This window comes from Rhamphochromis longiceps, linkage group LG3, assembly GCF_057381845.1.
Source record: "Rhamphochromis longiceps isolate RC_006_pf linkage group LG3, R_longiceps_female_GT1.1, whole genome shotgun sequence".
Classification (NCBI taxonomy): domain Eukaryota; kingdom Metazoa; phylum Chordata; class Actinopteri; order Cichliformes; family Cichlidae; genus Rhamphochromis; species Rhamphochromis longiceps.
This window is the reverse complement of record NC_140559.1, coordinates 70,116,536-70,143,618: the sequence shown is the minus strand read 5'-3', so window position 1 is coordinate 70,143,618 and position 27,083 is coordinate 70,116,536. Positions and strand designations below refer to the sequence as shown.

The following is a 27,083-nucleotide window of genomic DNA, read 5'->3' as shown; positions in this document are numbered from 1 at the left end:
TAAGAATGAACAAGCATCTAAGTAAAATCTATTTATTTAGTCTATCATCTGTGATATTATTATGTATAATTATAATGTATTGTTCACCTCTCTTAAATAAACAGGCAGCCTTAATGTATGAAATATTCATTCATTAAAACACTAAAATTTGTCTGTTGTCTCAGTGGCTGATAGTGCCCACAGGCATCAATAGCTTGAAATAGCTTGAAGCTATTTATAATTTTTATGTTTAATGGGTGGGTGCTCACGATAAACAGATTTTGAATGAAAGCCCGGGAACTTCAGTACCACAAAAAGTGGCTATTCTCTGTGCCCATATGGATCAGTCCCTCTTATTACCATTATTCCCTTAAGCCTCAAGTTGGCTAGTTAAGTATCAGACTAACGTTTAAAGCTTTTACTTGAGTGAAGTAACTCACATTACTGCTACTGCTAAGTAATGTTAGCTATGTTTACAGCATATACCATAAATCACCATGCCATAACCAACTACTGTACTATCACACTCAGTGCATTTCTCCAGCACGTTTGATAGCTAGCAAAATAATAATAATAGTTTTAAAATTAGCATGTGTTATGTACACATACTCGAAAATTATTTACTAGGACTCACCTGTCATGTGACTCAGAGTGCAAATTCCACCAGTGTCGTTTTCCATCAAACACTCATTAAAACAGCAACGTCAAGTTAGTGCACTCATCCCCAGGGGGAGGGCGGGGTCACACATTGAAACAGACTGGCACGCAGAGGTGCAAGGCAGACCAGATGGAGAAATTTTGCTTTCACACTTTGTGACTCATTCAGTTATTTGTGGTGAATGAAATATGGTTTCAACCACGTTTAAGCACCACATCTAAAATTCAAGCACTATTCAAACCTTGAAAAGACAATATTTAAATTCAAGCCTTTTTTAATGATTTCAAGCACCCATACAAACCCTGCATATGAAAAAGCCAGAAATCCAGAAAGATGGCCAAATGAAACCAAATGTCTATGATCACAAGAAAACTACATCAGTAGAGTTGTCAAGTAGTCACAATATGAAAAGTCCTCACCTTAGCCTCCTTTTTACAGAGCAGCATGACTTGTCCCAAGTGTCCTGCAGCAGCTGAGAAGCAGAGGGGGCTCATGCCGTTTTCTGAAACAACATCCACGCTGGCGCCGAACTCGAGCAGCAGTGAGACAATTTCCTGGTGACCGAGGTGACACTGGACGCAAAGCACTGGTGCGTTGTTCAGGACTTCTGTGCGGTAATTCACGTTTGCCCCTCCCAGCATCAGGAGACGGCTTACCTGATCATACAAGCAAAAAAATAAATAAAAAATGCAGAAAGCATTCACGTTTGAATATTTATTTCAAGGTCTTTGCAAAGAAGTGAATTTTTTATCACCTGTACTTAAAGGTGAAAGAAATCTGAATTAAAAATAAATGTTATTCTCTTAAGAAGAGATGACTGTTTAACTATTTTACTCTTTATTGGCTAAATTATACACTTAAAAATGTGAACTACCACCCATGTTTGAGCAGCAGAATTGTTTCCATTACTCATTTTATGGCTCATACAGAGATCAAACTTCTTATTCTCATCTTCAGATTTTTCAGACGGCAAATGAAACGGCCACATTCTAGCGAATGCAATTATCAAGTGTGGTATTCGCTTTCATTACGAGTAAATCAATAATAAAGGCCTAGTCAAACAAAACCAAAGAGTGAAATGAGTGTTTGACGACAGGAGATGAAAGTGTGTGTTATTTTCTGGATCCTCTGTAGCATAATTAACCCCCCCACCCCTCCCCCAGAGGAGAGAATAAGGTCATTTTGTAAATGTCTGTTTGACTAATACTACACATTTATACAATAACTCACAAACAGACACCAGGTGATGGAACGCCCTCTGAAACAATAACACTAACGGCAAAGAAGTACGGAGGATAATTTTTCTTCGAGCCAGAATGCATCATGCTGGCAGAACAGCCTTTCCAGGAAAGGCCAAATGATTATCGTCCTTCGAAACACGACTGAAAAGCAGTACACAGGAAGTTGGCTCGTGCGCGAAGCTTATTAACATTTACCTGTCAAATTATAATTGGACACATTAACAATATAAAAGGACAGCGGTTATTAATAAAACATTCTCTGCGTGGAGCAACATTCGGGGATTAAAAGTGTAACTAAAATCTAAAGAAAGTTGCAGTTATTTCTGAGATGCATTTGCTTTAAAATGACCTAACCAGTGTATATGATTATATTACTCCAATGTAACAAAAGGGTTATGAAAATGCTGAAAATTGGATACATATACTGTGTGTTTAATATATAGTGTTTAAAGGTTTCCTATATCCCCTCAAGAAGCTTATACTTTGCATTTCAACAAAAGCAACCTGTTGCATTTAGGCATTTCAGGTTATCAATAATGTGTTTTTTTCATCGTTAGCTAATAAGCCGATTGTTCTGCATTCAACAGACGCGCAGGAGCAAACCTGAAGCAAAGGCTTACCTTGACATTAGGTGTGTAGAGGTTCCTCAGGGAGGCCAGGGCTGCAGAAAGGCCGTCAGTGCTGCAGTTTATCCACAGAGCCTGAAGGACACTGGATGACACGCCTGTCTTCTTGCTCAGACCCTGCACGCACGCCGATGCATAAATGCATGAGTAAATACACAAACACACATATGTAAAAACCAGCGAATCTGAGGGGCATAAGCTGTCAATGTTGCTTTCCACATCCCACGGCTTATCCTCTGGTGAACCATTGTCACAGTGCATAAATCAAGAGAAAGTGAACACCAAGAAATTCCTGCAAGGGATGGATTTCAAATAAAGATGAATGCATAGACCACGTAGGTTCCACATCTATACCTTGAAGATGTGTGCTTTGAGTATGTGGTGTCCCAGCTCCATTGTCTGCTGCCGATTCAGTTTCCCCTCTTGGCGCGATAACATGAAAGCCATGAGAGCGTGACCAGTCCTGGGTTAGAAAACAAGGGAACAGATAGGATACTCAGTCGTCAACAGTAGGAATGATTGTTCCTCTGCTTCAAACGACATGAAAGTACTGATTCATTCTGCTGATGACGAGGAGCCTGGCACTGTCATGGAGAACTATTGTATTCTGGAGCTAGTGTGAATAAGCTAAAAATGTTTGGCAATGACCCTCTGAACAACAGGGGGGAAGAGTGTCACTGAGGCACTAATTAATGCAGAACTTCATTAAAAAGGCATGCATGATTGCGAATCCCTTTGATCTGGATAAAAATCCTCTCTAGTTGTGCCCAGGCACAAACAGAGAGGCAGTGCAGGAGGCTTTTGTCTCTCTGTGCATCTCCTGCGCCAGACTACAAGCCTTTGTTTTTTTAATGATGGAGCTGGAAGGCTGTGAATGACCAGAATACGAAGCTCAGCTCTTGTCCGTTTGGAGGCATCGCCGTGTGAGCAGAGGTGAGCAACAGGGAGGAAAAAAGTGACATCATTCAATTTATGAAGTGTGAATGACTGAAATCTCTCATTTGCGTGTGGCTCCAGCATTTCAATTAGGTAAGCACTGCAAGTACTGCTAAAAGAGATAAGCCTGCCTCGCATTGCAACATGCAATATCTGCAAAATGCATAGGTCAGTACCCCCCCTCCCTCACAAAAAGCACTATTTATTAAAACAGGGCAAATCAGTGTGAGGCTGCAAGACAACAAAAAAAAAAAAAAGCACTGATCAGGAGTCAAAAGTTGTGCGGGTGATCTACTAACAAAGCACAAATTCATGAGCACACACGCAGCAGTTCATTTTACCGATGACCAATGCAAGCTGCCAACAGCAGCGCAAATTAGTGGGTTGCAAACAAGCAGATGAGGGAGCGAGTAATCCACTAACAACGCTGGTGTGGCTTGTTATTTGAAATTTGACAATTATAATACGGTACCAGCACATGTGAACAATTCAGACCGGGGAGAGGCAGTGGAAGGAGAATCGATGTGTTTGATATGAGGGTGAAGTCTGCAGTCAGGCATCTGAACTCGGATGAATCCTGACAGCTCCAAAAGAGCACAGGATTTATCTGCAGAGGTGCTGCTTTATTACAAACAGCTTCACTGTATCAAAGGTGCATTCTGAGATGACCTTTTGAATGTGCTGTACGTCGCAAACAGGCCTTGTGCTAATGAATTTAGTGCTGTGATGTGTCTGTAAATGCTCACATCATCACATCACTTCACACTCAATTTTTTTTCTGCATGCCGTGTGTATTTTTTCCGAGACAAAGGAAAGACTTTGGCATGCAACAAGCTGACACCAACAAACAGGACTTCAGGGAGTCTAATGTTTCTGCAAAATCTCAAATTACATTCAGTGAAGCCTGAATGTCATTGTTGCAAGATTCGAGCATTAATCTAACATGCTTCACTTCCACAGCTGTATTCTCACATTCTCACAAATGTTATGCAATGGAGTCATTATGCAAGAGAAGATGACTCGAAGAAGTGAAACAGCCTGCTTGAAATCTGATCTATGATGTTGCAGGGCTGCGTATGCAAACTGCTGACTAAAGGGGTTTATTTACAAATGGAAGCTTTGGTGCAGTCTGCAGTGTTTATTATGGACCGATTTCTGCGCAGATATGTGAAGAAAAACACTGAATTACTGCCTCTAATACATCCAGAGCCAGCTATTCTCCCCTTCTGCAGACATATCCCACGTTAAATTCTGCTCTCCTGCATTAAAATTGAGGACCGGAAATAAGCAGGACACTGCTTTAAACATTTTAGGTAAGAACTTTGTGACAACCGACAGGATGGACACCAAATTTAGGCATGATTAAAGCTGTCAGAGACCTAAAACAACTAATTCAGAAGCACTCTGAGATGCAAAACTTGATTCACATGAAGACACGTTTATCATATTATTCTGCAGCATTAGTTGTACTTTTCTTACTGTCCTACATGCCTATTTGTGCAATTCAAGAACCTTTTCTAAATGCATTACTGAAACATACGCAAACTCTAAATGCATTACAGAAGCCTGCAAACCAAATTGAGAGCTGCGAAGTTATTGCATTAGCAGAAAACTGACCTGGGGTCACAAAGGAAGTCCGTACTCTCTCCATCAGCTCTCCACACCAGCCACTCTCTGAAGGAAGGGTGACAAAACATGCGCGTCTTGTCCCTCCGTTTGATGAGAAAGCACGAGAGCAGCTCCATGCGTTGCTGAAAGTCCTCCCATTGTAGCTCCCCCTGGACGAACCCCGCGTTGATGGCGTTGAACAGCTGCTCGTCAGTCAGGGGGTGCAGCGAGGCGAGCGATACGTTGAGGATCAGCAGTGAGCGCTCAAAGGCTGAATTGGTCATGAATTTCATGTTACACTGTAACTGGTACAGTTCTGCCAGTGAAACAGGCACGACTTTGTAACTGGCACTTTTGATCACGAGGTGGCCTCTTTCAAACAGATCCAGGGTGAGTTTGAGATACAGGTAGGACCCTTGGCTGCGGGAGATCAGGTGGCTACTTAGCTTGCCGACTGTGATAGGATCGGCCTTGCCGTTCAGGCTAATATTGTTCATGATGTCCTTGCTGCCGTTGATACGATACTGGATATATGCGTTGAGGTCATTGCTGATCTCTTTGTTGTCAGAAAAGTCATCCAGGGAGATTTTGGAGAAGGGCAGGAGGCTGGTGATCTCCTATTGAAGACAAGATAAAGACAGAGCGTGACATAAAAACATACATCTGAGCTTCAATGTACTATTAAAGTGTCAATGCATGAAAAAAAGTAATTTGGTGCAGTGTTTGCATTACAGACACAGCTGTATTACTCAATACCACAGCCAATAAATAAATAATTTAATTAATTAAAAGCAAAAATATTCTTTGCATCCTGAGCTGCCATTAAGAAAAACAAAATCTGCCTGTGTACGTGTATTATCAGAAGAGTTTCTTTGAGCAGTGGGGAAGCAAGCATGCTGAGCTATCAGGCCAAAGCAGACACTTGTTACTGTTCAAAATGTGGCTGTGAGGAAAACAGGAGTGGGGAAACTGAGTATTAAGAGGCAGGGGATGGATGGGATGGTAGCTAGCGGGCAAGCAGAGGTCTGAACTAGGGCTCACATTTCAATCTGTGTCCCAGGGGTTGGAGAAATCAATGCACCTTAATCCTCCAATCCTCTGCCTGTCTGAGGCTAGAGAAACATTGCCTCCGCAAGATAACATTTTTCCTCTCCCTCATCATGAGAAGGCAGCGCAAACAGACAAACACACACAAGCACATGTATGCACACGCTCAATAAAACATACCGAACACAATCCACAAGATTGGGGGGAGGGGGTGCAAACAACACCTCAGAGATTGTCCAGATATTAGTCTAGCAGGCAAGGGCCAATATATCGAACCCTTCCTCCGAGGTGAGATGCTATTTGTCTGTTCAAAGCACAAAACAATAGCGTGACAATTTCATCTCTATGCACAACTCTGATTCTGTCTGCAAATAAGAAACATTTCATGCCTTCATATTTTCTTGTCTTAACAATGCTATCTTGATTATTCTTCTATGATTCATTTTTGCTATGCCCCGAGTTAGTCGGGCAGTAAAGCAGATAAGCTTTATTTATTCACTGAGGGGTTTTTTGCAAGAGACACCTGAGTACAAGCGACAAGTACAAATGTACACGCATAATATTACAAGTATGAAGTGATAATGCTTTAAAGTCGATCATTTAGTGCTTCCAATTTCAAGCTAAATTGCAGCTTATACAAACACTAAGCTGCAGAGTTTCTGAACTTGTAGCCGAAAGCTTAGATAGCAAAGCCATACACACACAGACGCAGGTTTACCGATGGCTTTTGCATATTAATGATGGCCAAATGGTTCAGATAACTTACAAAGCCGAATGTAACCACTGTCTGCACTGAATGGCAATGCTGCTGACTGCTGTGTCCAGAGCTTTAATGTTAGGGGAAACGGTATGAGAATACAGCATGGAGCGTACAGTTTGTGCTTTTGATCTTTTGTAGGAACTTGCTCTAAAAACTTTTGAAGGAAGTAGGAACCATCATCATTAGCTCATATTTCAGTTTCAAGAACCTTTGAGTAATGCAAGTGTATGGTCATTATAGTCTATTGCATGGAGCAGGACTGACAACCATCATGTCCAAACAACATTTTATATACATTTTCTTTATTTACTGTATTTATTTCTCTATTTATTTTATTTTGAATGCTGTGCATGGTCCAGTTATCGTAGAATATCTTCAGTTTATCATTAATTCTGTTATTAAGCATTGTGCTGTCGTTATGTGTCATGGCATGTGGTTGTACGCAGCCCTGTTTGTTCATTGTTTTCATTTTGAATTCTGCTTTTGTAATATTTCTCATCACGTCCCACCGGACATAGAGAATTCAATTTTGGAATTTCTTTGTGATTTTGCAACCATTTCCTGCATCTTACCCAAATATGTGGACTCGTACCCCCCCCCCCCCCCCCAAAAAAAAATAAACAATAAAAAGAGAGGACATACAGGGTTTTTCTGCAAAAGACTGCCAACTCTCTTAAAAACTATTTAACTGACTTCTGTTACATTTTTGGAAAATTAGACATTTTCAGTCAGTGACTAACAGCCTTTCCATTGCACTTAAAGGGAACTTACTGAACATCATAGGAGCCTGATTTACAAAAACATTGTCAAACCGACTCCGAGGTTTTCACATGCGAAGTCGTCATATAGCTCCCATTAAAACAACAGTGCCATTTGATTCATTACTGCAGACAACTGCTAAGTGGTTACAGTGGGAATGTGAACAAAACAGAAATATAATAAGAAAAATATGATTACAAGAAAGTAAAAGACACATATGGCATGGTTAACAATGTGCTATCCTTTGCCACAGACCAGCATGTGCACAGGATTCACTAACAGAGGTTATAAAAAAAACAGCTACTGTTACATATGCCTTAAACCACACGTTTCCTTTCCAGCACAGTTGTTACTATGAAATCTACCACACGGACAACAAAAACACATCTCCGATAACCGACTGCAACCTTGTTGTTGTTGCTGTTCTTGCTTTGCCAGCCTCCAGGTGGCTAAAAACGTCACCCTAGCAAATTCACACAAACAGTAACTCCCTCTCATTAAACACTGTTTCACTTTGTCAGAAGACATTACAACACATATGTTGCAGTGTTCTGCTTATGGATGGATGGATGGATGGATGTTGCAGTGTAGTCGAAATGTATTACTTTAAGTGCAGTCACCTGGAACATCTTTCCACGTCAAAAAACCAATTCTAATGCATTAATAGAAGAGCATAAGAGGTGAATACAAAATATCAGCGCTACAATATATTGATTCACCACACTGACAGGGCCTTGCCTGAATTCTTAATAGCTAGGCTGAATTCACTATATAGTACAGCCCACACTGATGGACAACACTCGACCCTGGCTTCTGACTGAGCAATAATAACTCAAATTCCAGATGTCAATCAAAAACCACATTATTATCCAAGGCTCAGTGCTTTCTTTTTTCCCCCAGCAAGGAAAATAAGTTTTCATGTAGTTCATCAGTAGTGTCAAAGCCTCAGTTGTCAGCAGCGTGAATTTAATCCAAGTCCATAGCATTTCTGGAACTGGTCAACCTAGTGTCAGCTCAAAGTGACTGACTCATCTCTCTCCTGCCCTGCAGGTCATGTGTCTCAATTCTTTCCTGAATGTTGCTGGATATGCCTGACTCTGTAAAGAGTAGAATAACAAGCGGGAGCAGCTCAGGAAACACTTGTCAAAATGTAAAAATGTGCAGGGTCTGGTGACAGTGAGTGAGTGCCTAGAGAGGTGACGGCATGTCCAGCTAGACATTTGTTAAAATGAGAGAATTTTGATTCATTTCTTTTCTAGGGTTGCCACAGTGTTAGATTTTCCGATTTAGGATATGAAATGTTCTGGTCAACAAATCAATAAATGTGTTTTACAGTGTTTTATGGATTGGGAAACAGGGCCAGTGTGAACTGTAAGTGCAGGAGGACTGTTGGCTACAACCGGCATACTTTTTTTTTCTGCACTATAAGCCGCACTTAAAATCCTTTAATTTTCTCAAAAATCGACAGCGTTGATGCTTTATCAGGTGTAACTATTAAGTTCAACATCCAAGCATCCATGAAAACAAAATTTATTAAATTTAACGGAGTTAGAAGTTAGCTCACTAGTTCCACCTAAACATGATATACATGACTAAGAGATTTCTGAAAAAATTTAAATGTACAGCTCTGCCGTCCCTTTCGACATAAATGAAGACAGAAAACTAAACAGCAGTGACATTTATAGGGTTACTGAAGCTTGGCTAGCTGGTATAAAATGATATGCTAGCGACACAGCTATGTTAGCATAACATAAACACAGTGAAGCTAGAGGATGAAGGCTAACTTTTTTTCACTCATAAAAGTTAATGTGAGGGTTCCCGAGGGTTAGGGACAAATGCAATCGCATGGCGGGATGCTGTAAACGGACCAAACTTCAATCAGGAGAACAACTGAGGTAATCCATCCACAATACAAAGGTTAGTCATTAATATGCTGCAACAACATGGGAATAGAGCAGCTGCAAGAGAATTCAGCATTTATGAATCAATGTGGATTGGAGGAAGCAAGAAAAATGAGTTGACTTATCTGACTGTTTTGTTTCGCTTAATGCGCCTTATAATCCGGTGCGCCTTATGGTCCGAAAAATACAGTATATTAAGTAAGTGAAAACTAGCACTAATAACATTAAAATATATTAAAAGGTAAGACTGTAAAAGCACTTAGTTAAAGATGCTTAGTTAAACCAGCCTGTGCAAATTTCATTCAATTTGTATAAAAAAATATAACAACAGAAGTCTTGAGTGTTCAAACTTTTTGATAAGCTTCAGCTCAGAGCGCTTGGAAAGCAGATAGTAGAGGATAAGAGCAGACACGAAACTGGTAATTAAGTTAAGAATCAAGCCCTTAACAGCTTGCCTGTATCCAGTACTTCACTCAACAGTGTAACAGCCAAACTGCACCTGTGTGAGTTCATTGTGGGAAGCGAGTCTCTGAGTGTGTGAGAGAAGCAGCTGCAGCAACAGAAGAGTGAATGCCATTAGCAGTAGTTACTTTAATCAGCCGTAAAGTGTGCGGATAAGCAGAGTAGTTACCGAGAGGGAAGAAAGAGTGATAAACTTTTTAAAACTAAAACTCATCACCAGTATAATGTGACATCTGTAATTCTGACTCGAGGTGATTATAACAGTGAATATTTTGTCATCTGAGTGAACTCAGAGCCATGCTTTATAAGTTCTTTCTTACCACCAAGTTGATTCGAACAGTGACAACCAGTTTTAGCCAGGAGGGGAACTTGGCAATGATTTTTGTGATGAAGGATGCAATGGTGTCTCCATAGTCTGGTTTGTGGAACTCCGCTTCATTCAGCCCGTCTATTAAGATTATGTAATCTTCCTCTGGAATCCTTCGCTCTGCAAAGACATTTACAAATAAATTAATATTAAAATACTATGAAATGAGATTAGTGGTCTCATACACGATGAAAATGAAATAGTGCAATATACAACTACAGTGTTTTACCTTTCCGAAGGTTGGCCAACGGTTCCAGGACTCCTCTCCGGAAAGCAGCCATGGGGTCTTGGACACAGGAGCGCAGACTGAGCATGCTCTGGAGGTGGGGCTCTTTCAGCAACAGCTCCCGGTACGCACTCAGTTGATGAGCTCTGCACAGAAGGGCTGCGATGCTGTGCACAAATTCTGGGACCGAGCAAGTGTACGTGTTATCTGCCTGGCAATAATGATAAGCCACCACCTGGAAGACAAAAGGAACGAGAACAAACGCGAGTGAAGCCATTGCTTTTTGAGAATCAGGAAGAATTAAAAATATGATTCACTGACTGATGGGTACATTTGATAACTTTAAAGCGTTTACAAACACCAACATCTCTGGTGACTGAAAAACTACCATGACAAAGTAAGTAAGTGAGGCTTTTGATACCAACAAGCCTCCATAAAACTACATATTATCTCTACAATGTCAAAGACATGATTTTATCCTTTCATTATTTCACACAGAAGGGATGATGAAGAGATTGGGCAACGGATGAAAAGCTATAAAAAGAAGTGAGTAGATCCCAGGTGGATATCTAAAGGTAGAATCTTCTGTACCTGAGCAGGTTTCCGCAGCATTCAAAGGAGGTCTGATTTAAAAGGAAAATGTAGGGACAGAGGTGGAGAAGAAGGAAGATGACTGTACTAATTACAGTCCAACCTGGAGGAGCTGACACACTTCCAGGCCCACAGGAGGAGGAGCAGGTGATCGGTTCCTCTGACGGCTCAACCTCAGCTGTTGCTGTTTAGTTCTCCACAGAAAACCGATGACCAGCTTCTAGAAAAATGACTAAAGCCTCAAGATATGAGACTTTTTTTTTTTAACATTTAGCATCAATAAATGTTTTGGACCCAAACTTCTCCCCACAGCACAGATCTAAATGCATATTTATGGTTCTTTCTTTTTCAAATAATAACATATAACTCACATGCCAATAAAGGCACAATTAAAGCTAGCGCAAATTAGAAAAGAGGGAGGTAAGATTTTAAAAATTATAGCTGAACTCCCTGGATGTATATAACCCATCTTTAGTAAGGAAAACATGTGACATCCAGTCAGAAGATGGACCAACTGAAACAATAACACAACCACTGATTCACATCTTCTCCAGAAACTGTCAAAAATCACGACCACCAGAATTTTTCTCTGATGTTATGCTTTAGCCTAAAAGCAGCAAACGTCTGAGAGAAGTCCGAACACTCCTTTCTGTCATTTTTGCGTCACGCGTTTTTTGAGCTTCATCACAAATGTGACATAACAAAGAGGGAAACTGATATATTGAATGCCTATTATTGTACAAAGTCAAGTAACCTGCTGTGTGCATGAACACAACTCTTAATAAGCCCCCTACTGCAGTGATGATTTAATTTAGCATACAAGTCACGCAGACTACCGCCTCATCAATGAGCAATACGAATCTCGACACACGATGATGCAAGGCTCTGCAGTCAAACCTCGGTAGCTCATCTGCTGGCAAAACAATAAATGCATTTTCAGAAATGTTACCTAAAGGCACGTCTCGATAATAAGAATAAAGCAGAAAGGGTAGTAGCCTCAGTGCTCCTGTTATGAGACCACTTTTAAATCAATGATTAAAAAAGCACTGGCAGAATCTGACAGAAGCTGCTCAGCGTTGCATCACACATCACAGGAACAGAGCCCCTGTGAAGGCGCCTATTGGAAACACTTTTCACCATAATTGGCTCAAGAGATACTGCTTGAGTTTCACAGACATTTACATGAAGCTCACTGCATTACCCTAGCTGTCTGGTGCATGAACTGTCCCCTTTGACAGGGTCACTAATTAGGAGGCCTCCCTGACAGGATAAGAGTATTAAATTCTAAAGGTGTTAGAAGGACAACAGGTTGTAATCAGTACCATTAAACGCAGCAGAATCAGTAGGAGACGTCACATCCACTGAGAAAGTCCTTCACAAAGCTGCCACCTATTAAATTACCTTACAACCTACCATCACAGCACTATTCAAACTCAACTGACTACAACAGTGGATCACAAATCTTCTCTGAATCCCGGTGGCCCCCAATCATCTTTATTAGACCTGCTACAAGGCAATAGCAGTGCCAAAGTCATCAAATGGTGCTTTTAGCAAGCAGTATTTCCAAAATGTAGTGAACGTGCACCTGCTATGTGACTGAACCCTCAGCAACACAAGAAGAGGTGGTGCGAGTAAAGATGCGGGAGTGAAAAATCGACAGAGAAATTTCAGTGGAAACAGAGCGAACAATTCCAAAACTAAAATAAAAGAGTCGTAGGCAAAAACCGCACACTGCTTAGTCGGCGTGCATCGAGAGAGGAACATTTTAAAGTGAAACATCGAGGACTTGTCTGTCCACTTCACAAGTCTGAAAGAGAAAGATGTGCAGAAATATGCTCAGTGTCTGGTATGCATGTTTGGGGGGGGGGGGGGGGGGGTTTCGGTCACAGACAAGTGGTTAACAATGTTACTGACGGTGTGGGGGAGTAACAGAACACATGTAAAGCTGTTACCGTGCAGTACTTTATATCTTGTGAAAAATGTTGACAAGCTTATACAAGAAAACACTTAATCTTCTGCTCAACAGCGCTGACACGTAAACTTCCCAGAGAGGCAGTATTTAGACTTTATTTTGCGATCCTTGTAACGCCAGAAAAATCAACAGATGGAATATTCATCTGTCAAAAAAGTAAGCACTGTCCTCAGTAGTCAGTGTTGCTCCGCTTCATGGAATTTTGAGGATCCTTATCATGTTCAAACATCCCAGTTCAACACTTGAACAGGCGGCCTTACAATATATTTAAGCACCTATTTGAAGTTGACACAGGAACGGATACCAACCAGTAATTAAGCAGTAGTAGTGCCATACATGTCGGTATAACTGATAGCCGCCTAGATAAATGGTGTTGCTATTTGAAACGTGTGTTGATGTTTGTAAATTCCTAAATGACGTCTAATATTGATGAAGCTGGCTCTGTTTGACGTTGGTGTGTGTTTACATTCTGTGCTCTCAGGTCATGGCTGACAGGGCTCGCTGTGGGTTGTTGCTCCCTGAGGAGGTTCTAATCACTGACTAGTAAACTGCAACCTACCCTTATTGTTATGTATAATTTTATGCATCATTCAACAGAATATATCACAATTATCTGTGGTCACTATTAAAGAGGAGTTTTCAGAAGTCAGACTGAAGCTGTTGTAGAAGTACTTGGTAAAACCTGAGATGCTTTTTGGTCGATTTTCCTTCTTTTTCCTTTTTTTTTTTTTTTTTTTTTAAAAAGAAAGGAAGAAACAACAAATCCATCCATCAAAAACAAAAAATAATCTACTCACTGTTGAAAATTGTTAAAATTACTTTTTTTGATCCAGTGCACACACCAAACATTTTTTCCCTGAGTAAACACCACCATAACTAGTGCAATCTTTTTTCAGCTTCTTTGATTCCTGCTTCTTTGTTACTGTGAGCTCTCTTAGATGTTGAAAGGCGCACCTTTGCAGCCAGGCGTTTGACAGCCTCCTCCCTGTGCCGCTGCATCTCGGGAGTTCCTGGGCAACTGCTGGTCCTCAGTGTGTTGGCAGCACTGGATGGTGGAGTGGGCTGTGGAGGCTGGCTGAGAGGAAGTTCTGTGCTTTGTCCTGGGCCAGCTGGAAGACATGCACATGGTCACCAATATATAAAGTTATTACATTAATATAAACTAACATCTCTCTATATATGTATATGCTAGCATTAATAACATTAGTTGTGTGTGAGGGCATTCTTTTGTAAGGTAAATGTAATATTAGTCAACTTGATTTTATATTGCCAACGAATATATAATTACTTCCCTCCCACACTTTGCAAGCTAATGTTGAAATGAAATTATAATAACATTAGCTAAACACGAGCAGTTAATGTAGTGCTCACATCCAAAGGCAAATACTAAAACTAATTACTTTTCGGGGAGGCGCTGGGACTGTTGGAGGCGATCTGACGCATGCGTCCTCCATGGCAGCTCAGCGCCACAAGTCGGGAGATGATGGCCGTCTTCCCATACCCCACGCTGCCCACCACCACAGCACCATGGTTCTCTGTGGACTCGCCGGCCTTCAGGACATCTTCCAGATGCTGAAAGAGCCAATCTCGGCCCACAAACACAGAATCTGTGGTGATGCTGGGAACCTCGAACAGCAAAGGTTTGAGCATGATGTCCACGGGTTTGTAGGGAGCAAAACGCGCTGAAGGAAACGGGAAAAGAAATGAAACAGATTAAAATTGTTTACACTACTTCTATTTTTTTTCCCCATGTCTCCGGGAAGTTAACAAATGATTACTTCTTTTAAATGCTGGAAACTTTACTGTAATAAATCGTTTTCCGTTGCAGTTAACCTACAAACATGCTTTGAGCATCTCCCGCATTCTTCTTCCCAGAAGGAGCCACATACATGAAAAACCCTGAACACTGTAGAGGATACATTTTCAATTAAGTGGAATCAGAGTGAAGACCTGAAAGAGGACTCTTATCTGGTCTACTTCAGCACTAATTAGATCTCATAACACTTGTTAACTAACATCACTAAATGACTGCTACCTTTAGTGCTAATGCACCTTTCAACATTACAACTATCACTGCTGTTAGCTGCTAGTGTTTTCACCTTGCGAGTTTGCCTGTGTTCACAAAAGCCTATTGTAATTGGAGGGGCAGTTGAGAGTGTTTATATTGGCAGGTGTAGGTCTGTTTATGTTTCTAGTGCCCTACAATGAAACCAAAAAGCGAACGAGCTGGTTCTGAGACACTTGAAATGATCACCACCTTCTACTATACCAGCAAAATAAGTACAGTGTTTGAAAAACTCTAACTTGAGCAAAAGGAGTATCGACGGGAACTAGAAAAAGAGTTATCTTTTATTAACCTCTCTTTATTGGATCCCCTTAGATTTCAAATCCATCTTCTTGAATATAAAGCCCCTAATGACCATGACTTGCTTTTTCAGTATCCTAAGCCGGAATGACAAGCAGAGGCTAAAGCTGCTTCGCTCCTGTGGAACCAGCTGGCTGTTTAGGGTTGGGAGCCAAACCCAATCTCTAATTTTAAGATTAGCCTCAAAACCTTTCATAGATTTATAGTTAAAGCTCGCTCAGCTAACGTCTGAATCACCCCTTACTTATTATGCTGCGACAGGCCTTTGCTTTCAGGAGGCCTCACATGGTGCACCGACATCCTCACCTCTTCTCCATTTTATTGTTCATGCATGTCAGTTTGTGTATTCTCTCTCCCACAGTTGAAGCTTTTCTCCTTCTCATCTTTTTTTCCCCCTTTCTTTTCACTCTCCTCTCATGGCAATCAAACGAGTGCTGCTCATCCCGAGTCTAGTTCTGTCGGAGGGTTCGCCCAGTCAAAAAGGAAGTCACTAAATGTTGCTCAAATCAGAACTGTAAGGTCCTCAGCGTACTAGGTTGAGTTTCCTAAGATGGCACATGTTGGGATTTTTGCAATATATGAATACAACTGCAATGAACTGCACTGAAATGTTGACCTACTGTTGCAAAATTTAGGTAAAGGTGGTGCCATCACACCCAAATCTGAAAAACAAATACCATAAATCATATAGATAGGGCTGGATCAGCTGACCCTGAATCCTCCCTTAGGTATGCTGCAATAGGTGTAGGCTGCTGGGGGATTCCCATGATGCATTGAATATTTCTTCTTCAGTCACCTTTCTCCCTCAAGATGTGTTAATAGACCTCTCTGCACTGAATCATACTTGTTATTAATCTCTGGCTCTCTTCAACAGCATGTATGTTATCCTGTCTTCCTTCTCTCTCTCCAACCGGTTGCTACAGATGGCCGCCCCTCCCTGAGCCTGGTTCTGCCAGAGGTTTGTTCCTGATAAAAGGGAGTTTTTCCTTCCCACTATTTCCAAAGTGCTTGCTCATAGAGGGTCATATGATTGTTGGGTTTTCATCTGTATGCGTTATTGTAGGGTCTACCTTACAGTATAAAGTGCCTTGATGCGACTGTTGTTGTGATTTGGCGCTGCATAAATAATACTGAATTGAGTTGAACTGAATCTCCCATAAAATTTATAGAAAAGAATCCAATTGTTTAAGATTGTTGCGTATGTACGAATTCATGTAGAAAAAACCTGCTCAGAACCACTGACCATATGCTTATGTATCAGCTTCATGTTTGAGACTGAGTGAAAATGAAAGAGGACATTTTCAAAAGGAAGACTAAATAGTCTGAGTATATATCCAGTGATGACTTATTCAGTAATTCATGTTCCCATGAAATATTTAATCTGCAGGATCTCTCAGAGGATTCAAAACACATAACCAAGATAAAAGTTAGCTGGGAAAAAAGGCATGATTTAAAAGCCAAAAAAAGGCTTTTGAGGATAATGTTAATACCCATAAGTGCTGCATTGTTTACATTGCAGTGTTCAAGTATTTGCACAGTTTTGTTGTTGGCTCTGCACTCAGACGTGGTACTTTGGAAACTTCAGAACTACCGTTGGCTGCCTATTAACTTCAGGGTTTTTCAGAGTCATACCACATAACATTATCCTATGTACTGCGATATTTTACACGTTTATTTTACAAATATCTCCCCTGAGTGCCTACAGCAGTAGTATGAATAGCCCAGTCACCTTTAGCGTCCTGAGGGGGCCTTCCTCCTGTATTATGCCAGGGTAGGCGAATGGATGTCCGGAGGGGGGTATTGCGCTGTTCATCAAGAAAGCTCAGGTCTTCAAGCTTTGTGGAACTGGTGGCTGTAGACAAGAGAGAAGACATACACACACACACACAAAGAGTGAAGCTGACAGTCTAGTACCTCCCGAGTACATTTGTCATCACAACTATAAAGAGAAAGACAGAAACACACACTAGAGTAAAACCTTGTGGCACTTATGCCATGTCTGAGGGTGGATGAGTGAGGAAAGAACAAAGCCAGTGCGCTCTGACATTTGCAGGGGCAGTGTGAGCAGCTACCAGCATATACTGTGGCAGGAAGAATAGCAGTATTCTAAAGTCAAGAGCAATATGCACCGATTCTCTTTGATTTGAGCTGACAGCTGGACACGATATAGCAATGAGAGGTCCATCCCCACAAGCACGCCTGCTAGGCTGTACGGAGAGGGCAGATTACCTTTACCTTTCATAAAACTACAAAGAGTTATAGAAATGCTTCACCGCGGGTTTGGCACTCATCACTGTCAATCTACAGGACGCACAGGTGTAATCTCAGGACTTTTGTGTACTACAAACTACAATATCTGTAAGTCATTTGACGTGAAATGAAATAATAAAATTAATTAAAACCAGATCACAACTTGAGTTGTTATGGAGTTCAAATCTACTGAGATTTCATTAGGATTTAGCTTCATTTTGAAGCAGAGAGAGAACAAGTCTCAAAGCAGGCAATGATTTCCATCCCCAAACACAGGATATCTCCTGAAACTACTAGTCTACAGATTAAAACCACTTGATGAGCCAGTGATTACAACTCAGCTTTTAATTTGAAGTCTAAGACACGGTCTGTTAACATAATAAAAATGTGCATTAGTGCGGCGAGGCCTCTCCTCCAACTGCTGCTCGTTTTTCAACTATGCTATCGCCGTTGCGATCCACGCTCTCCTGGGCTTAGTGAAGAGCAGAATCAAAGCCTCTCTTCTTCTTCTTTATCAATATCAGCTGGGAAAGACTGTCACTAACGCTCACTTCACTCCCTCACTCGGTCGCTAACTTACTCTCCGGAATGTCCCGCTAATTAAAACCGGTCTGCTGGCAACGGGAACTGAGGAAGCTGCCATCAACGCAACTTTGACTGGAACAGGAGAAGGGCCTGATGTTACTTTTACTGCAGTGCATTGTGCATACACAAACATCTACACTGGATAAAGCTTAAGGAATTGCAAACAAAGAGAAAAGAAAACAATAAAAGCAAACGCGCATGACCTGGAAGACCTTTTGCTGTAAAGCAAATGCCACTTTTCATCAGCTACAACTACTTACATCTAAGACCAAAGCAAGGAAGGATGGTGGGAATTCTCAAAGCCCTCTCTATCTCCCCAGTGACGAGATACTTGGGCAGGCATACAGTCAAGTAGGCAGGGTGTAAACTCACAGCTAAATCTCTGGAGAGTGTTCCCAGTGGACGAGGGCACAAAAGCGATTCCTCCACCCCGGTGCTCCCATGCCGGCACTCTGGCAGCCGAGCCGAGTGCTTGGCTGCTTCCTCTCTAGTGTTCAGTCAGTCACAGCACCCACAGCATTAGGCACTTGCTAAATGAACGCGCTGCCTTCCAACAGAGCATCACCCTCTCTACAATTTTAACACGTATGCGTACATCATCTCTGTCCACATGCTGCACGTACACACACACACATAAATAACTCGGTATGCAAGCAGCAGAGGGGGAAATTGAGAATATTAGAGGAAATATAAACGGAAAACCAAGAGATTCACTTCGCAGTGGTTGATTAAAGTTTGTTATCCAACGGCTGCAGTATTAATCAACAATCCAGACTGCACAGAGATGGGGTTAAAAGAGGGGAATGTGGAAAAAAATGAAGGCGAAAAAGCAGCAGACTCATAAATGAGTGCAACAAAGAGTATCACGTGGATTTTGTGGGAGGTATGGACAAGACTCAAAAGAGAATAAAGAGAAAAATCAGCTTTATGCAACAAATCGCCACTAAATCCTCATGCTGACACAGGAGGGCCGCAAGATGTCAGTCTATTTTCCCCCCTTCCTTCTTTGTTTTGCATGGAATAAAAGAAATAGCACAGTAGAGCTTTATTCAACAGACACGTAATACCGAATTTGACTTGCTAAAGGAGCTGCATAGCTGCATAGACTCCTTGATTCACGTCCGTGGCAGACAGCGCACCCAGCACCATAACTACATTTCTCTTTTGTTGAGTCGTTATCAACATTTTTTCCCAAGGCCAAGATTTCCCACACGATTCCTCCTCATCCCTCAAATCCTCCCCTTCATTTCTTCTCCTCTTTTTACTCCCGAGTTCCCTCCTATTCTTCCTCACCTCTACTCATTGATAAAACATACATATGATACCTTGAAGTCTGCACTTGCAGTCACTTTGAAGCTGCACAAATGTGTCAAGACTGTATTCTGATGAAAATGGGATTCTTTTTTCCTCGGGCAGATCTGCCCTTTGAAAACCCCCTGTTCTGTGTTTCCCATGACAGAACAGAGAAGAGGACTGAGCTCCTTTGCTCTAACCACCCCCACCCTCCCTCCCCAACTTGACTCCCTCTCGCCTCCTTACAAGGTGAATCTACTAAAGAGGAGAAGGGAGTCAAATACTCCCTTCACATATCTTCCTGTTTTTATAGTAGCCAGTTACACTTTACCCATTTTGTGATTTTGTATGAATAAATCAGTTCTTGGCTGTTCTCGGCTTATAGCCAATGCAAATACCCATTTTCCTTTTATTTGGTTTGATTTTGCTGGTATAAACATGCCTTAATAGCTTTTCATGACGAACGTTTGAACATTCAGACACAAATGAGAAAATCTGATCCCTCATATCGATAAACGTTGTTTTATTTGCAAAGAGGCTGATATCAGCACGCACTGATGTTTGGTCCATTTGTCTGCCTATTACTCCTAAGACCCGAACTCTTCCACGGCATGCATTTTTAATTTCTCTTTGATATTTGGTCACATTGGGGCCCGATGAATGTAAAAACAAAGAATTACCAGATTTTCTTTTTAACCTTATTTTTGTTTTTTTTGAAAAATAAGAGCCACATATGAGGATATTAGTTTAAAATTTTGAGAGAACAGTAGCAGTATAATGTCCTCATAAGTGGATATCAGGCCCTTGTAGAGCAGAATTGAGTATTTTGGTCTAAATAACCCAAAATGTGATGTGGTAAATATTAAGGGATAATTATTATTGTAATAATTGCATAGCCTTATGCTAAGCTCAACAACATTTACTTTAAAAAAAACAAACCACCACTGTAACTGCTCCATAAGCTATTTCATATATATAAATGCCTCTGTGGTTAGCTAACGCTCTGTTCCTTTTAAGATTGGGCATTTGATAAGCCCTAATCTGTCAATGGAGTGCCGAGCACAATTTTAAAAGGGGCTTTCAAACGGATTGATCTGTAACAGATTTTATTTTTCTCCTGCTGTGACAGCTGGACCAAACAATTCTCTGAAAAAAGGGCACGTTAGAAGATGTCTCTGCGACCTTTTCATGCTCGAGAAAATGAATGGGCTTTCTTTCCTCTTTTTGTTTTCATTTTAAACTCTGCACTAAACAGATCAATATATACATGAAGCCAGAAGCAGAAGTGACTCCCGTGTCTACCTGGAGACATCGCACACACTGTTGGCATGTCTTTAAACATGATCACACAGCCTAAAACAATACAATAGACCACATGGTCTCAGAAACTACCGGGAAAGACAGCAAATGAGAGCAAATGAGATAAATTAGTGTGAGATTATTAAATTTAAGGGCTACGCCACTTTATGAGTTTGTAATTACTGTGTGACCTTTGCAAACATCTTTAAATCATAGGTTGTATTTATGTGGAAAAGGTTAAGATGATTTTAGTCGTTCTAATAAAACACAAAAGCATTCAGATGTTACCTCATCAGTGTTTTAGTAGACAAACAACATATCCTCGAATTTGCCTGTCAGCAGTCCACAGTCTTGGCTCCGTTATCATTCGTGAAGAGAGCCCGGCGCACGAGCTTTGCCAGAGGAATGTATGACTTTGGAGTACAAGCGAGCAATGAGTGCGCCATACCTGACTTTGTCTCAAACCACAAAGCTCTGCTGAATAGCTAAACACCACACAAGCATTGTAGCACCATTCCTCCGCCACGGTGACCCTCACTCAAATCTCCCTGTCTGAGAAACCCAACCACAAGCAGCTCAGGCTAAGATTTCAAAACCATGGAATTCCAGTGGCCAACACTAATATGGCCCTTTGACTCTGTAAGCCTTTATAGAGGAAAAAAGAAAAAAGCTCAACTCCAATTACTCAAAATTAGGATTCTTATAAACTGAGTATATCACCTCAGAGAGGAGGTGAAATTCCATCAACAACTCTAGTTTATACAGAAGATCTTACAATAGAGGCGACAGATAGATGTAAATAGTGGATTGCAAATAATAAAACAAAGAAAACACCAGAGCATAGAGTTAATTTACAAGTGCTTATTACTAATCCTGATGCTGAAATTTGACATCAAGTTTAATTTACCACAGCACTGCTTTTTGGTTTGACGGAACTATTTGGGGGAAACAGGGCAGACTGGCTTCACTTTCACAGAAACTGATATAGAGAAGTTCACAAAGCACCTGGAAGCCCGGGAAAAAGCTGTTCCCATTTATTTCAGGCTCTTAGTGCATCTTACACCCAATGCACCTGCCACGTTTGTTAGATTTAATGAACAGCTGTTGTAAACATGATTACACGTAGATTATTTCACGTATTAGATCTTTAAATGCAATATTTCGATGCCAGATGAAAATCAGTAACAATTTTAACAACCTTTTAAATCTGCCTCAGCAGCAGTTTCCTTTAGGAGGTGGACAGTAATATACAATCCCTAATATAAAGCTCTGCTAAAGACAAATCTAAATGAATTCATGTTGTTCTTGTAACATTTGTGCAATTTGTCACAGGACATGTTGGCACCAAAAAGTGGCGCTCCCACCAAAACCTAGGGACACCCACGCTACATGCAACATCAAGGCAGTGCAAACGACAGTTCTCAGCAATATGCAGACATTCCTTCTACATAATTACGGAGACTTCAAGAGGCCCAGCAATGCATCTGTTGATCGGCATCAGACAGATGGCCAAAATACACTCTGACACTAAGAAAGTGTGACCTTTGTCCAACAACGAGCCATTTTACAAACAACTGTCTGGTGAGTCTTGATTTCTGCTGTGACACTTGAATGCTTAAGGTGAGAATTTAGCTTAAACAACATGAAAGCATTGATCCATTCTTGGTGGTGGTTCTCTGCACTTTTTAGCCTGTTAGTACCAACTGAACATGGTTTTAAATGCCACAGGCCACCTGGGTATTGTTGCTAACCATGTCGATCCCTTGTGTCCAAAGTGTACTCATCTTCTGTCTATAAAAACGAGTTTACAGTACTCACTCTACCTCCACAGTCACCAGATCTCAATCCAATAGAGCACCTTTGGGATGTAGTGAAACAGGAGATTCACATCATGGATGAGCAGCAACTATATCATGCCATAATTTCAATCACTCTGAGGAATGTTTCCAGCACCTTGTCTTTTTGGTGGAGATAATCATAAGATAAAATTAAAAACGAATAGCAATACTGTAGCATGAAGCAATTATGCCCTAAATGAACTCATGATTATTTGTTTGCTTCTGCCTTTAATCTCTGTGCTCCTATTTAATATCTATCAATAAAATAAAGAGAAATTTATAGATTAACCAGACAGCTCATTATCTCAGATGCTGTTTCACAAACACAGGACAAACAATAGTCACCAAGGTTCTGGCACAGAATGAATGCACTCATGATGAATACATATTATGTTTCGCCGTGGTAGCTTCTTTTCTCTCATTGCTTCTTTAGACTCGTTACTTTTTGGGGGTTTTTACCGAATACAATTTCCTTGAACAGAAGTGCCGTCTCTGCTATGCTGTGACCCCAAGAAAGATTTTACACTGTGTGACGAAACCCTGGGAGAGAGCATCAAGGACGCGATGAGACAACTTCATTTATGGCCTGAACCAATCTAAGGTGCGTGTTCTGCCGGTCTCAGAGGGCAACACTGCATAACTATGACATCAGCCCATAAACTCTGGGAGGACAGACAGACACAAGCACACCGGTGCTCACACGCAAACCAACACACATAAACAGCCAAACGTTTTCTGGTCTGTTAATCTTTATGAGCCACTGTGCGCCTGGACCGTCCAGGTTTATGTCACACACAATAATGATGAGATGTAAAAATGGTACGGACTCTTGGAACAATAGAATCATCAGGGAACAACACATCCAACTGTGGGCTGCAGAAAATATCAAAGCAGTGGCCACTGTGTAAAATACATGCGCAAGCTATGAGCTATGGTATGCAAGGAAATATCAGTACCGTGAGCCTACCATGTACTACTCCTTACTTCTTCTATAGCTTGTCCTCATCCCATCTTACTCCATTACTGCCTTCACAAGTTAAATTGCTTACCTGCTTCTAATTGTAAGGGCCTAGAGTGGACATTACACAGTTGCATTTCTCTGGTATGTTGAATAGGAACTGGGACTAGATTTTATCAAAGAGAGAAAACAGTCTAGAAGTAGACACACGGGAACTGTTACTATATTTCATCAAGAATAAACCCAAGGGAGGCAGGAGTCAAGTATCTGAACTTCAAAACATTGGCAGCTGCTACATACAGACTAAAGAGGTAAAGCAAAACAACATATTCAAGGAAGATTCTAGAGGAAAAAGTCTCATGAGGTCTTTTAAACTTTGAGTCGTCTCTGTCTAGGCCAGGTGTTTGACCTGAGTCACTCATGTTTTTATGCTTCTTTTCACAGCTCAGCCCAGGTTGCCCCTGCTGTGATTTTCCCTCACTGGCAGAATTGTCTGCTTTCAAAATTCAATGTAACAAACATTTCATCTGTGCTCTAAACTGTTTGTCTTTTCTTCTCTTTCTGTTTGCTCCTTTGAGTTGGACTCTAATGTAGTCTCACTCTTTTGTTTCTACAGCCTTACAGTTAACATACCACTCTGGTCCGTCAACGTTTATTCAAGTGTACATTCATTCTATCAACAAGCATGGGCAGCCCTGCTAATTATGGAGTAAAATCATTAGCATAAGCTTGCATTAACATTTGAGCCATAAAATATACTCCTGATTAGTTCAAGATTCACTTACGTGTCAAAATACAGATGCACCGAGTCTATGTCCATGCGGAACATGTACACGGCGGTGCAGGCAAATAGTCGCAATCAAACTTATAGCTACATGCTAATATGTTGCTAGTGTGAAGTATGTCAGGGAAAGCTGGGTATAATTCTTTGTGCCTCTTTGCAATAGCAGAGCACTTTATTTTCAACTAAGTGTGAGAAGATCTTGCAACTTACTGCAGCTTGAGGGAAAGTTTGATCATGTCTTTTGTAATAAAAAATAATATTTTGCATTTGAAAGGTAATTTTTGGGGGGGGGTCCTGCGCATCTCTAGTCAAACCTGTCCAGGGCGTACCCCACTAGGATAAACTGCAGGCAACGCCTCCAACCCTGAATGGGATAAGGAGTAAAGAAGGGAGGTGGGTGAGTGAGTGGATGATAAAAGCTGTACATGACTCATACTGTCAGCTTAGCTACAAACTGCATTTAGGCAAAATTATATATAGGAAAATGCTAAACGTACTGCTGTTTGATTCACCAAAAATAGGCCGAGGTCAAAAGCAATAAGGTATGAGGAGACCTGGGAATAGTATGGGTGAAAAGACATAAGGGAAAAGGGGGTGAAGGGGGAAATATCAACAACTGTGACAGCTGTGTGGATATGGTAAGCTGAACCACAACAGGGAGGCTCCAGGGCAGGAATGCAGAACAGATCAGCCAGACCGGAGCGTGTGCTTAGGTTTGACATGGCGAGGCAGTGGCGAGCCACACCACACAGCAGCTGTCTAATCCCAAACTTCTGCCTTGATACTCCTGTTCTGAAAAGCACAGTCCGTTCTTTGAACTATTGACTTCTTATTTCTTCTAAACCTACTACAGATGCTCTCACTCTTCGGTGTCTATCACTCGCTTGGATTAAACTGACATGCCACATGTCAGCCTCTGGCACGCCACATGTCAGCCTCTGGCACAGGTCGTATCTCACGGTTACGATCTTGACAGGCAACACAATGCAGTCACAGATGAAAAGTATACAGAGCATTTCCTGTATACTTCTTGAGCTCCAGATGTCAAGACCTCAAAAACCAAGGAGTCTTACCTGCTACAGAGTTTGGCCTCGGCATCATGAGGGAAGCTGATGTCTGTGGCGGGTACGCAATGGGTCCCTCAGGTGAGTGACTTGGAGGGTGTGGTGGCCCTGGAGCACCCGCAGATATGTTAGGGTGCTGCTGGTCTGTCCTGGATGGGGTGTCTGCAGGTGTTGCTGTGGCACTGCTGGAGTCTTCTTCGGCCACAGGAGAGCAGGTGTCCGCCCGCACGCTCTGTGCCAGGCCATGGCGACCGCTGCCTCTTAGGCTGCCATCTTTACTCCACTCCAGGCTGGAGCCGCTGCGGTCATCATTCTCTGAAGAACTAGTGATGGTGGCTGAGAGCAGATTTAAATTTAAAAAAAAAAAAAAAAAAAAAAGAGAGAGAGAGAGAGAGAGAAGGGATTTTCAGCAAGTGAGGGAGGTGAAATGAGGGGAAGAGGCACAAGATATATCTGAGTAATGGTCTTTATGTGCGATGAACATTTATCCGTCTTAATCTCTAGTGAGACACCGAGCTGTAATGGAACTTTCAGCTTTGAGTGGCTTGGTGGTTTTGCTGATTGCCCTATCAACAGTTCTCAGAAGCTCATTTTATATTTACAGCGATCGTCTTCCTATACTCGTGAAACTCGGAAAGTAATATTGCACAGATTTATAGAACGTAATGTATTGTTATTGTTAAGAATCAGCGTTTGAATGATTTGGAATCATCCAGTGCAAACAGCAACTGCAACTGCAACAACTAGTCGGAGGGGAAAATGCAAAAGAGCAGGAATAACAATATAAAACCAAACATGGACATTTTTTTTTACCCCTTCAGTTTAGACAGGTGTCTCTTCTAGAAGAAGAACTCCTTTAATCTCCCCTCGAGCCAACACAGCGACCTACCACAATCTTAAAAGCAAAGGAAAGGACTAACTCTCCATGATGACAGGCAGCTGGATACAGGAACATCAGCACTGTTAGTGGACTAGAGCCGGCCAGCCAGCTGGCCATGTTTGCATCACACACTACTAATCTGGATTTCATAATGGCGCAGCACGTTGCATCACCACTAATATTAATACAACAAACACATCTTGGACCCTGTGATTCCTGCGCTGGTTTCCTGGGCAAACATGAAGTCCTCTCATGGCAGCAGTCACGATAAACCCTGCTCGGACCACGGCATTAAAAGTCATCGTGATCTGACTGGCTAAACTACAGGACCTTGCTAAGAAGAATATGTAATTATTTATTCAAGCTTAGTGAAAATTTGAATTTTTATTTTATAAACAACTACATGCAGTCAAGTCCAGGCCCCTCGTGAAGGACCTTCTGAGGGAGCTGTTTTGTAAATGTTAAGACATTGCAAAGTCTCACTAATTCCATCAAGGAGCTTTTAATGCAAAACAAAGCCAAATTAATGTGCTTCTGAAATCAGAGTCAAAGTGAAACTTCAAAGAACAGAGAACATTAATCACAGGCATCAGTCTGACTTGTGGACGCACTGTGACTTTGTTCTTTCTTTTCC

The 27,083-nt window shown here is 41.4% G+C and overlaps 1 protein-coding gene across 1 annotated transcript; it reads right to left on the bottom strand.

Moving 5' to 3' along the window:
• Positions 1–642: 642 nt before the first annotated feature.
• On the bottom strand, positions 643–26,496 carry LOC146676600 (protein TANC1-like). The gene is made up of 11 exons (XM_085401218.1): positions 26,490–26,496; positions 25,579–25,905; positions 17,228–17,350; positions 14,534–14,815; positions 14,088–14,242; positions 10,574–10,805; positions 10,298–10,464; positions 5,058–5,665; positions 2,859–2,967; positions 2,499–2,621; positions 643–1,293 (listed from the first exon to the last, which is right to left on the bottom strand). Exons 1-11 carry the CDS (start codon positions 26,494–26,496, stop codon positions 1,027–1,029), a joined length of 2,400 nt encoding a protein of 799 aa, XP_085257344.1. The 3' UTR covers positions 643–1,026.
• Positions 26,497–27,083: the final 587 nt, after the last annotated feature.

What these genes read in the sequence shown, in the direction of transcription:
- LOC146676600 (XM_085401218.1), bottom strand. An exon ending in GACTTCCTTTGTGACCCCAG is followed by an intron (nt 2,968 to 5,057) that starts GTCAGTTTTCTG and finishes TTTCTAACCCAG; the next exon opens with GACTGGTCACGCTCTCATGG. An exon ending in TCAAAGCACACATCTTCAAG is followed by an intron (nt 2,622 to 2,858) that starts GTATAGATGTGG and finishes GCGTGCGTGCAG; the next exon opens with GGTCTGAGCAAGAAGACAGG.